The following is a 14,429-nucleotide window of genomic DNA, read 5'->3' as shown; positions in this document are numbered from 1 at the left end:
AAATCAGAAAAAAACAAGAACTACATGATTCCATACATTGGTGGAAGATAAAAACGAGACTAAGAGACATGGACAAGAGTGTGGTGGTTACCAGGGGTGGGGGGAGGGAGGACGCAGGAGGGAGGGAGGGAGAGAGTTAGGGGGAGGGGGAGGGGCACAGAGAAAACTAGATAGAAGGTGACAGAGGACAATCTGACTCTGGGCGAGGGGTATGCAACATAATTTAATGAGAAGATAACCTAGACATGTTTTCTTTGAATATATGTACCCTGAATTATTAATGTCATCCCATTAACATTAATAAAAATTTATTAAAAAAAATATTAGTGACAGATATAAGATGATCTTTTTTTCTTATGCTCAGTGAATTTACATAAATGTAAATAAACAATAAAAAATAAAAATGAATGGCTAAATAATCATAAAAATATTAAAAAGTTGAATAGAATAATATTTGTCTAATTTTATTATATTCAATATATAGAAAATGATACTCGGTGCTCTACAAGTATTATCATGTTTAATCCTGAAAACAATTGTACCACATTTGGTATGGAAGGAAACTGAGGAATAAAAAAGGTTAAGTACACTGCCTAAAGTCACTCAACTAGATTAGATGGAAGAAAATGATCAGCAATCTGATTCTTAGCCTTGTATTTTTAGCTCCTTTGTAATCTGCATATAATAATAATTAAAGAGATCAATGACATAGAAAACTAAAATAAAATACAGATGAAGATAAAACCAAAGATTCTTTGTGAAAATCAATGACAAAAATCAAATATACAATTTATTAGAAAAAAGTAACTGTACATAATTTAAAAAACTTAAGGTATATAGACACCGTTTTTTACCAAAAATAAAAATAAAAATTAGGTAAATTGGACATTTTTTAGTGCTTGGCTCATACACCAGCAGCTTCTCCAGTGTAGAGTCTTGTCCTGTGTGCAGTGCATGCTAGTCAGCAGCACCCAGCAGTCCACACCTTTTCCCAGTATGACCCTGAGTAGTTTACAGCAGAGCACCTCTGGCAAGACATCTCTTGGTAAACAATTTTCCCAACCCTCAGGAGATAGATTTCTGGCATGGTCTAGAGACCAGTGGTTCTCAAACTTTTTGAAGTCAGGGCACATTTAAAATCCTACAAATAATTATAGTTACACTATATACAAATTTCTGAGAAATATGTTATAATAATTAAGTCAAATATTAAAGAAAAAATATAAGTTGAAATGTGCTTTTATGGCAATTAAACGGAATAAATACGACAAAATTAAATTTATTCTGACATTAAAAAACCTTTTTATGTTACATTTTTTGAGTTATGCTTTTTAGAATTCATAAAAAGAGGGTTTAAAAATAAAAAAAATGACAAAATGTTATCTTTTTATATATAGAGATTCTTAGTAAGATGTAGTAAATTCATTGGTCCTGGCACAAATGTGTTAAGTTTTTTCATTCTTGTGTTTATGAGAAACATGAGCCTGATGTGTCCTAGTAATTTCTTCAATGTTTGGGCATATATCATATTTGAAAGGCAAACTCTCATCTCCTTGTCAATGTATTGAAGAATTCCTCTCTTTTTACTCTTGTGTTGAGGGTAGAATATTCTAATTCACATAAAAATTGAAAATTGTAATAAAATGTTCAAAGCTTTTTTAGATATTGCCATATATTCTTCTTTTATAGAAATCCAAAGGGCTTCAAGAGACAATTTCTTATGTTTAATAATCAATGCAAAACCTCCACCATACATACCATCTTAACTTTACACCAAACATAGGATAGAAGAAACTTGCCTCCAGTCTTCCCGGGGAACATGGAGGGTAGTGTAAACAATACAGCACCACAGCTTAACAGCTTTTTGCAACCTAATCAGGCAAGTGAGGTGAGAGGTTGGACAGACTGTCAGCTTACAGCCAATTCCCCACACATCTGTCCCCCCAAAATCTAAACCCCAAAAACCCTGTTGGTTTTTTGGTCCCCAACAGGCACATATTTCTCTGTAATACCACAGGGTGCACCTGGAAATCTTCTAGGGTGCACCAGTGTGCCCTGGCACACACTTTGAGAACCACTGATCTAGACAATAGATGGCCAGCAGTTTCTGGTGGCACAGTTGGTGAGCCATAGCTATGCCATCTTCAACAAGGCCTTATTCTTAGCCTGGATGAGTGGATAAGTTTTTGTGGAGACTTTGCTTTGGGTGTGTATCTGAGCTCTAGGGGTGATAACTATTCCTTATCTGTTATTTTTGTAACTCGTAGAGTCCTCTCTATTTGTTTCTAGTCAATCCCTCATTATTCCAGTCCTCTGTTATAGTTAATAATTCTCTATGTTAAACTTTTTCTCATCAAATCTCTGTGTGCTGTACTTCTTGATTGAATTCTATATGTGGCAATAATTTTAGACCAAATTTTTCACTGAACCAATATATAAATATGTGGAAGAAAATGACAATACGCTAATAAAAGGTGCACACTCAACTAATGCAAGAAAATTATGCTAAATGGTAAACTGGAATCTTTTACACTAATGCTAGGATTAAAGAAAACTTTTTGTTAGGAGGATTAGCCAATACAATAAGAAAAGATAAATAACTCATATGAGAAGTTGAATGAAAATGACAACATAATTCTTTTTCTTGCAAACAACAGGTATATCAATGGGTAATACAAAATAATCCACAAAGAAATAAATAATAAATTTATTTAATAAAATAAATATATTTAGCAAAATTACCAAATAAGACATTTATATATACTTATTCACCAATAATAACTAATTAGAATATGATATTTGAAATGACTTTTTTTTACAGTTGCCACAATAACTATAAGGTGAGTGGAAATAAGTCTCAGAAATGATATATCATATTTTATTGAAATGTTTATTAAATTGTATTGAAGAACATAAAAGAGGATCTGAACAAATGTAGGTATATACCATGTCCTTGAGTAGATAGTATCAATTTCCTAAGGTAGCAGTTATGTCTAAATCCTTGTGCCCAATGCAATTACAATAAAAATCACAATGAAGTTCATAATTATTTATAAAATTGCTGATCATTTTAATTAAATACTTAATATGTTAATATTAATTAGACTCAAGAGAGAAACTCTTATAAAACACTAAGTATGAGAGAACTGCTTGATAAATATTAATATTGCTTGATACATATTAATAAGCATGATGTAAAAGAAAGGGATTTAAAAGACCTCTATGAAATTTATTTTTCATTTTGGAAATAAGAGGACAATAATTTGTATCTTACAGTTCCTCAGAATTTTCAGGAGACCAAATGAAATGCATAGGTGGTGTATTGTGTGTTATGCTTATAAGCTTGTAAACAATGAAGCTACTTATGAGTACCAGTTATCAGCACCCAATTTTAGGGAGTATTAGTCTTACTGAAGGCCCTAGAGAAACTGAAAAGGTTTTGAAAGGAAACACTTGAAAAACTAACAGGTAAGTTCCTTTAAGTCTTTCTGCATAGATACAATGTTTTTGTTAAAATAAATCCTCATCAGTAATGAGCCATTATGGTCATTACAAGTTGACAAATATCCTCCAACCAATTGAGACATTTGCTGCATGTCCTATGTATTTGATTTTAAAATTTTACTAGCTAACATCTCAACTTGATTAATTCAAATTATGTAAAGGTGAGACAAGGCAAAAATATTGCAAAACAATGAAAGAAAATTTGTGTTTATTTGCATGTTAACAAATGAGAATTCAGCTTTCATTTCAACATCAGCTATGAAATATTCCAGCCCATGGCAAGGACCACAGTGTACGAACAAGAATTCATTTAAATCATTGGGGAAATGATTTTAGTAAAGACAGCTTTGAACCCATACATTCTGCTTGACAGTGATCTCAGAATTTAAAAGAATATTAGAACTCTATTGCACATAGAAACCAGTTAAAGATGGCATGTTAGGATATTAAGGAATCACAAGCAGTGATATTGGGTTTGGAGCTTTTTTTCTGTTCTTGACTCCGCCCCCTCCCTAGACATGGTAAGTTTATCAATAAACATTTTTTCTATCCTAGTAATTACAGAATTTGTTCTAGGAAATTTTGCCAATGGCTTCATAGTACTGGTGAACTGCATGGACTGGTTCAAGAGACAGATGTCCTGTGCTGATCGAATTCTCACTGCTCTGGCGGTCTCCAGAATTGGTTTGCTTTGGCTAATACTATTAAATTGGTGTGCAAGTCTGTTAAATCCAGCTTTATTTAGTTCAAAAGTAAAAACTATTGTTTATATTTTCTGGGCACTAAGCAGCCATTTTAGCCTGTGGCTTGTTACTAGCCTCAGCATACTTTATTTGCTTAGGATAGCCAATTTCTCCAGCCCTTTTTTCCTTCACCTGAAGTGGAAAGCTGAAAGAGTGGTTCTCATGATACTGTTGGGGAGTTGCATCTTCTTGGCTTGTCATGTTGCAGTGATATGCACAGATGACAATATCCAGATGAATGAATATGAAGGAAATACCACTTGGGAGACCAACTTGAGGGCCACTGTAAAAGTTCCAACTATGACTACATACACGCTTGCAAACTTCATACCCTTTACTATCTCCATGTCAGCTTTTCTGATGCTAATCTTTTCCCTGTGGAAACATCTCAAGAAGATGCAGCTCGGTGGCAAAACATTCGAAGATGCCAGCACCAAGGTCCACGTAAGAGCCATGCAAACTGTGCTCTCCTTCCTCTTGCTATTTGTCATTCATGTTGTGGCTCAAATCATCTCAATTTGGACTCCTAAAACTATCCAGAATGATTCATTTCTCATGCTTTGCCAGGTTCTTGGACTCTTGTATCCCTTCAGCCACTCATTTATCCTGATTTGGGGGAACAAGAAGCTCCAACAAGCCTTTCTGTCATTTCTGTGGCAGCTGAGGTGCTGGTGAAAGAAAGGAAGTAAGTGGGCACTTGTTTTTCTAGCAGAAACTATGAGTCTTGGTAAATTTTGTGTATGTGTGACAACAAATAACACTGGCTTGATGGTACAAATAAGAAAGATTAAGTTTAATATAAGAAGTTAAAAAGTTTAAGGTTTGCAAGTTATATAAGGAAGATGAAGAAATACATAAAAAATAAAAAGCATAACCATGGCCTGTGGTTACTGATGTTACAAGTTTCTTTACAATGGAATTCTTATTAGGGAAAACACATAAATTCAAAATTTTAGGTTTATTTAAGATTTACTTTTCTAGAGAAACTTTTACAACTTGAAAAACATTTTCTTTGGTGTAACTTAATTTATTTTTCCAGCCCTACTTCCTTTCATTTAGGTTCATTTATTTGAAGACATCAAAATAAGAGACATTTTAATATGAAATGTGACTATATACACATTTATGTAAGATTTAGTTACTATGCTGAAAAGTTATCTTTTTATTTGCACTAGTATATATACTTTCTAAACTTTTAATATCCTGATGTACATTAAAATACCTTATTGATAATGCTTCTTTTATTAACATGTTAATTACTAACCTTCAGTTGTAAATGATTTATTGGATAAGTTGATTAAATTGATATATTGTATTTTTATGGAGAATCATCAGGAATAGATATGAATAATCTTAAAATTCTGACATACTTTCAATGAAAATTTTAAAAATGATGCTTATGTCATCAGAATCCATGTGTAAGAATATTCATAACAACATTATTATGAGTGTTTTCCATCAATAGAATGCATCAATAAAATGTAAATTCACACAGTTGAATACTGTTATCCAACATCAAAAATAAATTATAATTATGTACCACTGTGGATGGTTTTTTCACATACATATAATTTCAAATAAAAGGAACTAGACCTATCCTCCACCCAAACAAACAAAAAATTTCACATAAATTATTTTAATTTCCTAAAACCCATTTGCAGGCAAAACTAGACTATAATATCTAGAAATCATATTTAGCTAGAAAAACAGCAAAGATAATTACAAAAATTACTTCTACAAAAATTGGTGGGTTCTGTTTAGTAGTAAAACAGATGGTATGATCAGGAAGAAGCATACAGTAAGCTTTCTTTTTTTAAAAACCTGGGTGGTGTTAACACCAGTGTTCAATTTAGAAGAATTTATTAAACTATACATCCTCTTTCTCTTTATCATATTCTGTTTTAAAAGTGTTGTCAGATTATTAGCTACTTTATTCTAGAAAAATATTATAATTTTACGCATAGCAAAACTTCATATTATTTATAAACTAAAATCTTTTTAAACAATTTAAATAAAAGAGAAAAATCTTATATATTTATCCATGTAGCTATCATATCTGATGTTGTTAATGCCTTTGAGTTGATTGTCATTACCATCTAGCTTCATTTTCTTTCTGCCTGAAGGTTGTCCTTTAAGATTTCTTGCAGTGTGGGTCTGCAGATGTGAGTTCTTTTTTGTCTAAAAAGATCCTTATTTCTCCTTCAGTTTTGAGAAATACTTTGGGTGTCTTGGGTTGAGAGGGTTTTTTTCTTCTTCTTTATTTAAAAATGTTGCTGCAGTAGATCATAACATCTTTTTCTCTGGCTAATATTAATATTTTCTTTTTAAAACTACTTTTGAGAAATTTGATTATGATATGTCTTGGTGTAGTTTTTGTTTTGTTTTGTGGCTGGAGTGTACTGAGCTTCTTCGGTCTTTGGGTCTATAATTTTCATCATATTTGGGAAAATTTTGCCCATGATTTCTTCTACCCAGCCCACTCTTTTAAGCCACTCTAATTAAATATCATTAGGTCCCTCGATCTTATCCAAAATTCAATCATGCTTTTTATTTTTTCAAATTTCTTTTCCTTTTCTGTTTCATTTTGGATAGTTTCTATATTTCCATGTCTTCAACTTCAATGTTTTCTTCTTCATTGTCTAATTGAATGTTAATCTCATCCAGTATCTTTTTCATCTCAGATATTATAGTTTTAATCTCTAGAAATTAAATTTGGATCTTTATTATACCCTCTTTGTATCTTAACATTTTGGACACCTGGAATACAGTTATTATAACTATTTTAATGTCCTTGTCTGTTAACTCTAATACCTATGACAATTCTAGGATAGCTTTTTTGTCTTATTTTTGGTCATATTTTAGAATTTCTTTGTAGATGTTTAGGATATCTTTGATTAGATGTTATATCATGGATTTTACCTTGCTGAATATTGGATATTTTTGTATTCCTATAAATATTTATGAGCTTTGTTCTGAGATGCAGTTGAATTACTTGGAATTAATTAGTTGGAATTTTAATCCTTTGGGTCTTGCTTTTAAGATTTGTTAGGCAGACCTGACCAGGCGGTGGTGCAGTGGATAGAGCATCGGACTGGGATGTGGAGGACCCAGGTTCAAGACCCCAAGGTCACCAGCTTGAGCATGGGCTCATCTGGTTTGAGCAAAGCTCACCAGCTTGGACCCAAGGTTGCTGGATTGAGCAAGGGGTTACTTGGTCTGTTGTAACCCCACAGTCAAGACATATATGAGAAAGCAATCAATGAATAACTAAAGTGTCGCAACAAAAAACTAATGATTGATACTTCTCATTTCTCTCTGTTCCTGTCTGTCTGTCCCTGTCTATTTCTCTCTCTGACTCTCTCTCTGTCTCTGTAAAAAAAAAAAAAAAAAAAAGATTTGTTAGGCAGGATCATAGCAGTTTAATAAAGAGCTAATTATTCTCCACCATTGAAGCAAGACTTTTCTATGTGAACACTTTTTTATATGTCCTGCAGAGTATGAGATTTTTTTCAGAGTTTTATTCCATTTAGGCTGCTATGACAACAACAATACCATCACCAACAGAAACCTCATGGACTGGATGGTTTATAAACCACAAAAATCTTTTTCACAATTCTAAGTTGGACATCTAACCTCAAGTTGCTGCCAGATTTAATGTCAGATAAGATCTGACCTCCTGGTTTATAGATAGCCATCTTGCTGTGTTCTCACATAGCAGAAGAGGCAAGGGAGGTCTTTGGGTTTTTTTTTTTTTAATCAGGGCACTAATTTTATTCATAGAACTCCACAGTTATAACCTAACTAGAAAGCCCAGTGGTCATACGAAATGACCGCTGTTCTAGATATTATAAATTGTAATTAAAATGATTTGTGCAAAGGTGTCTGCTAATTCAAACTGAATTACCCAGGGCAGGCGGTGAGGATGCCCCTTTGCATAGTGCCCCACGGGATTTCCCCCTTCTACTTGCTTAATTGCTTAAAGTAGAGTGCAATGAAGGAAACCACTAGCGGTACATTTCTTAAGAGCCATTCTCTGCTCAGTGGTTTCTTTTTGTCGAGAAAGCCGTTTTTGTGCAGCTTTAGCTCCTTTTCTCTCCTCTTCAGTGCTGTATTTTCTAGGAGGCATTCTTAAAAGAAATTACATTAAGACGTAGTTTTTATGTAAAACAGATGATTGCCAATGCAAACAAATGTTCACCTTCCCCCTGACCCGCTCAATTTGCATTCAGCCATGGCAACTTCATCCCATTGGCTAGTACAGTTACGCAAGCAACCAATAAGCTATCGGTGACAAACAGACACTTAAGCCACATATAATAAAGATTACCTCCCAAAGGTCCCACCTCCGATACAATCATATTGTGAGTGAGGATTTAACATATGAATTTCAACCTTTTTTTTTTTTTTACAGAGACAGAGAGAGTCAGAGAGAGGGATAGACAGGGACAGACAGACAGGAACAGAGAGATGAGAAGCATCCATCATTAGTTTTTCGTTGAGCATTGCGACACCTTAGTTGTTCATTGATTGCTTTCTCATATGTGCCTTGACCGTGGGCCTTCAGCAAACCGAGTAACCCCTTGCTCGAGCCAGCAACCTTGGGTCCAAGCTGGTGAGCTTTTGCTCAAACCAGATGAGCCCGCACTCAAGCTGGTGACCTCAGGGTCTTGAACCTGGATCCTCGGCATACCAGTCCGATACTCTGTCTACTTTGCCACTGCCTGGTCAGGCTTAACATATGAATTTGAAGTGATACAGCATTTCATCTACAGCATCTAGTCTTAATGATGGGGACTGCCATTATTCTGTACCCTTTGTGTTTCCTGGGCACTGTTTTCTCTAATTGTCTTGGATTATTGTTTTGCAACCATAGGTAGTTTTCTCATGGGCATATATCTGTTACTTCCCTGCTGAATTAACTTAGTGGGATTCTGCCATAGATCTCTGGAATTAGTTCTTTTTTTTCTGATACTTTGTGCTGCAAAATCTAGCAAGTTTGGTCTCTTAGATCCTTAACTTTATATCTTACTCAAAAAGTTCATTGGGTTCTTGCTAGGTTCCCATCTCTGCACCATGGCCTGAAACCTTTCCTAAAGCCATCATCTGGGCAATCATAGGTTTACTGCATTTATTTTTCATCTCTCAGGTATCACTGTCCTTCATTGACTAATGTTTAGTTCCTTGAACTCTGTTGTTTCATTATTTTGTCCAATTTTTACATTTTCAGACAAGAGGGTAATTTCAGTCCTAATTACTTGCTTGGAAGTGGAAGCTCCTAAGCAAAAGTTTCTTGGAATGGCCTGACCTGTGGTGGTGCAGTGGATAAAGCGTCGACCTGGATATGCTGAGGTCACAGGTTCAAAACCCTGGGCTTGCCTGGTCAAGGTACATATGGGAGTTGATGCTTCCAGCTCCTCACCCCCTTCTCTGTCTCTGTCTCTCCCTCTCCTCTCTAAAATGAAAAAAAAAGTTTCTTGGAATGACTTAGTTTTCTTTATTTGACTTTTTTCTTTTTAAAAGAAGTATTATGTGTAAAGCTCAATAAAGTTCATTATTAATCCATTAATTAATAGTTATTTTGCCATAAAATACCTCCTCAGAGACAAAATCTTTACTAGATTATTTCTTATTCCATTTAGAATTTAGGAGGTATTAAAAATAAAGCTACTGTGAATATTTTTATCAAGTTTTCGCATGAGCATATGTTTTCACTTTTCTTGGTTAAATTACAAAGAATGGAAAATCTGGATTACATAGTAAGTGTTTGTTTAACTTTTTAAGAAACTTACATATCTCTGTTTCAAAGTAGCTGTGCCATTTTATATTCTCACCAATTCACATGTTCATCAACAAGTGAATGGATAAGTAAATTTTAATGTTTCCACACACTGGCGTACTTCTCAGTAATAAAAAAGTGAACTAGTGATATCCACAGCAACATTGATGAATCTTGTTATAACATGCTGAGTGAAAGATGCCAGACAGTTATGATGTATGATTCCTTTTATATAATATTCTAGAATATGGAAACTAACCTACAATGGCATGATGAAATTTTGGGGGTTAGTATATTTTTGTGTTAGGTTTAGGTTCAGGGCTCCTTTAAATCTAGAGCCCCTTCAAAACTCAAATTCACTTTACCCAACTTCCCACTAGGGCTCAAAACAGAATATTCTCATCCCTCACTGTGAGGTTGTAGTTAATTTGCTTGCTATCCTGTCTCTTAATGGCTTCCTGGTCTTTACTTGAAATGTGGCAAAAAGTTTACCCTTGCAAGAATGTCAGGGAAAGCTTACATTGAAGAGGGTCCTGACCATTAGGGGAGTTTAAATCACAATAGTTGTTTGTGAAAGCCTTCCCACAGGCTCAGAAACACCAGGTCTCAGCTATTCCTGAGTCATTTCTAAACTTCTGACTGTCTCAAGATTTACCAAGGACACCAGAAAGAACCACGCTGATTAGGCATGTGCCACATCAGAAAGAACTTGTGTTTCTGTAGCTGATTCCCCCTCCTCCTGCTCATCGTCAAGACAGTGAACAAGGCCACAAACTCTGATATGTTAATCTGAGTAGGTGTGCCCAGCCCCATGCCAGCAAATGCCTGAAGTAACCCCTATATCTAATGCTCTCTCCCGCAGCTCAGGGCTGACACTCTTTGTTGGTCTCAGCCCACCTGCATCTAGGCGCTTTTAAAATAAACTTTCTTTTTGGAACATACTAGCCTTGTGTTTTTGGTTCAGCCCACAGTTTTTGCCTTTCATTCTGTTTTCTTTCTTTCTTTCTTTTTTTTAGAAAGAGAGAAGTCAGGAGAGAGAGAGACAGACAGGCAGGATGGAAGAGAGATGAGAAACATCAACTTATAGTTGTGGCACCTTAGTTGTTCATTGATTGCTTTCTCATATGTGCCTTGACCAGGGGGCTCCAGCTAAGCCAGTAACCCCTTGCTCAATCCAGCAACCTTGGGCTCAAGCCAGCAACCTTGAGCTTCAAGCCAGCAACCTTTGGGCTTAAACCAGTGACCATGGGGTCATGTCTATGATCCCATGCTCAAGCCGACAACTTTGGGGTTTTGAACCTGGATCCTCAGCATCCCAGGCTGATGCTTCATCGACTTTGCCACTGCCTGGTCAGGCTATATGGTTGTTTTCTTGATTAAGGTGATGGTTTCACAAATACATAAATACATGATACTCACCAAATTGTACATTGGTTTAAATATGTACAGCTCATTTGTATCTCAATTCTACCTCAATTTATATATGAAAAATAATTCAGGACGAAAGCTACACACAAATATGCATTCATGGAAATGTCTGCAACTTTAGCAGAATCTAATCTCTTCACTTCTGATTTCTCTTTTGTCTATGGGGATCCCAGACCTTCTGTTTATTGTGATACAATGTGAAGGCATTCTCCTTGTGTTCTTTCTATTTACTTTATATGAAACTGGTTTGTCTTTCACAAGGCATACTTTTGAATGAAGAAGCTGCAGATGTGTGTGTGTATGTGTGCACACATGTGCGTATGTGCATTCATGAATGTATGTGTGGCGGGGGGGATAGGAGAGTAAGAGCAGAGAGCTCCTTTGGGGTGGATTCTATTTTTTACTGGGCCCAGAGTGCTGTTTAATCTTCTAAAGTCTCATGAAAGTTCAGTTTCATTATCCCATCTTTGTTTACACTTTTGTGGGAGTTGGTGTGTTCCCAGGGTTCAGCTCAGTCCTCTGGAAGATGCCAAGCCCGGAATGCCCATCCTACCTCTGTGGTGTGTTGGGGCTTCTACCCTTGAAAGATTTGCCTTAAAGTTTTCCATTTTTTCCTTTTTAACTTAGACTCTAGATTCCTTTAAATTGGAGGACAATATGACAATTTTTGAAGAAATAAGTACATGTATTTGATTTTACCCTACCATCTTGTTTAAGAAACCTATAATTTCTTACATTGGTATTTAACAGATAGAAAGCAGATGTTTCTGGGAAGATTTAAGAACTAGTTGAATAAAGCCTAAAAGCCTTTGTTGACTGTAGGGGAATGGAGGTATAAATGAGGACAATTCATGCTCTGCAGATAAGCCTCTCAGTATTGCCTATATCTGGCTTTATCTCAGAGACTGGGATGTTGGCCAAAAATAGATTTCTATAGTTTTTCATAAGCCCTGTAGATAGTTTCCACATATTGCTGAATGTTTACAGTTAAGTGTGAAATAATATAAAGAGTAATCATGCCCAGCCAGTGGTGCAGTGGATAGAGCGTCCCCTGCCCCCAGAGTGCTGGGGTTACTGGCTCAGTTCCAAGGGTTCTGGTTCAATCTTGATGTTGCTTGTTTGAACCCCAGTCAAGGCATATTGAGAAGCAATCAATGGCACAACTAAGTGGAACAAGTTGATGCTTCTCTCTCTTTCTCCCCACCTCCTGCTCAAAAAAAGAGTAATCATGTTTTTAAAGTATCTTGAGGCATAGTATGAATTTTAACATGAAGAGAATACATATTAATGAGAAATAAAAGTGAATTATTAGAGATAAAAACAAGTTTTGTTTTTTTTTTATTTATTCATTTTAGAGAGGAGAGGGAGAGACAGAGAGAGAGAGAGGAGAGACAGAGAGAGATGAGGGGAGGAGCTGGAAGCATCAACTCCCATATGTGCCTTGACCAGGCAAGCCCAGGGTTTCGAACCGGCAACCTCAGCATTTCCAAGTGGATGCTTTATCCACTGCGCCACCACAGGTCAGGCAAAAAAACAAGTTTTTTTGATTATGGTTTTGGATTTCCTGAGCCTCATTTTCTTTTTCTTTTCTTTTCTTTTTTAATAAGAGAGAGAGAGAAGGACAAACAGAAAAGGAGAGGGATGAGAAGCATCAACTCATAGTTGTAGCACCTTAGTTGTTCATTGATTGCTTTATCATATCTGCCTCAACCAGGAGGCTCCAGCAGAGTGAGTGACCCCTTGCTCAAACCAGTGACCTTGAGCCTCAAGCTGGTGAGCCAGTGGGGTCACGTCTGTGATCCCATGCTCAAGCCAGGGACCCTGCGCTCAAGCTGGTGAGCCAGTGCTCAAGTTGGCAAACTCAGAGCTTCAAACCTGGGTCCTCAGCGTCCCAAGTCAATGCTTTGTTTACTGTGCCACCACCTGGTCAGGCTGAGCCTCATTTTCTTATTGACAAAAAGAAGACAGGGGGTGCATTCGGGGAGACACTAGAATCTATGTAAACACAATAAATAAATAAAAGAAAATTAAAAAAAAAAGAAGACAGTCATTCTTGGACAATAATCCCTTAAGATGTTCTGCAAGCTGTGTGTGTTTGGGCACTTGCAAACAATCCATTGATGAATAAACATAAATTATAAACATCTAGCATTCAGGAGTTGTGGCTTTGCTGGGTTTACTCAGGAAACTTGAATGCTTTGGATAGCAAAAGCTTTGAACAAAGTATGAAAATGTCCCTTCAGTCTTCCTTCATTGTACTTCAGCGGTCATGGTTTTAGTGCTTATCATACTCTATCTACTAACACAGATGTTTGCTATATGTCAGAGCTCCAGACATTGAATTTTTAAGTGGTATTGATATACTATGGAATACTACTCAGCCATAAGAAATGATGACATAGGATCATTTACGACAACATAGATGGACCTTGATAACATTATACTGAGTAAAATATGTAAATCAGAAAAAACTAAGAACTGTATTATTTCATACATAGGTGGAACACAAAGTTGAGACTCATGGACATAGTTAACAGTGTAGTGGTTACCAGGGGGAGGGGAAGGGAAGAGAAGGAGAGGGTAGGGGGAGGAGAGGGGCATAAAGACAACCAAATAAAAGGTGATGGAGGACAATTTGACTTTGGGTGATGGTTATACAACATAATCAATTGTCAAAATGATTTGGAGTGTTTTCTCTGAATCTATGTACTCTAATTGATCAATGTCACCCCATTAAAATTAATTGTCTAAATAAATTTTTAAAAATAAATGGTATTGATAACAACTAAAATTGGTAGACAAATCGGGTAGAGATTAAATAAAGCAAGCACTGCGAAATAATGAAAGAGAAAATGTCTGTATTTGCATGTTAGAAAATGAGAGTTCAGTTTTTCTTTCTCTGTCAAGCATAAGACATTTCATTTTATGTTGAGAACATACAGCACCTGGATTAGAGTACAGCTAACTCTCTGGGAGAA

At 35.8% G+C, this 14,429-nt stretch overlaps 1 protein-coding gene across 1 annotated transcript; it reads left to right on the top strand.

Annotated features, from left to right (window-relative positions):
• The first annotated feature begins 4,022 nt into the window (after window positions 1–4,022).
• On the top strand, window positions 4,023–4,922 carry LOC136320041 (taste receptor type 2 member 45-like). The gene has a single exon (XM_066253188.1). It carries the CDS (start codon window positions 4,023–4,025, stop codon window positions 4,920–4,922), a length of 900 nt encoding a protein of 299 aa, XP_066109285.1.
• The last annotated feature ends 9,507 nt before the right edge of the window (window positions 4,923–14,429 follow it).

The sequence above is a fragment of the Saccopteryx bilineata genome, chromosome 1 (assembly GCF_036850765.1).
Source record: "Saccopteryx bilineata isolate mSacBil1 chromosome 1, mSacBil1_pri_phased_curated, whole genome shotgun sequence".
NCBI classification, from domain to species: Eukaryota; Metazoa; Chordata; class Mammalia; order Chiroptera; family Emballonuridae; genus Saccopteryx; species Saccopteryx bilineata.
This window is presented reverse-complemented; position numbering and strand designations above follow the sequence as displayed.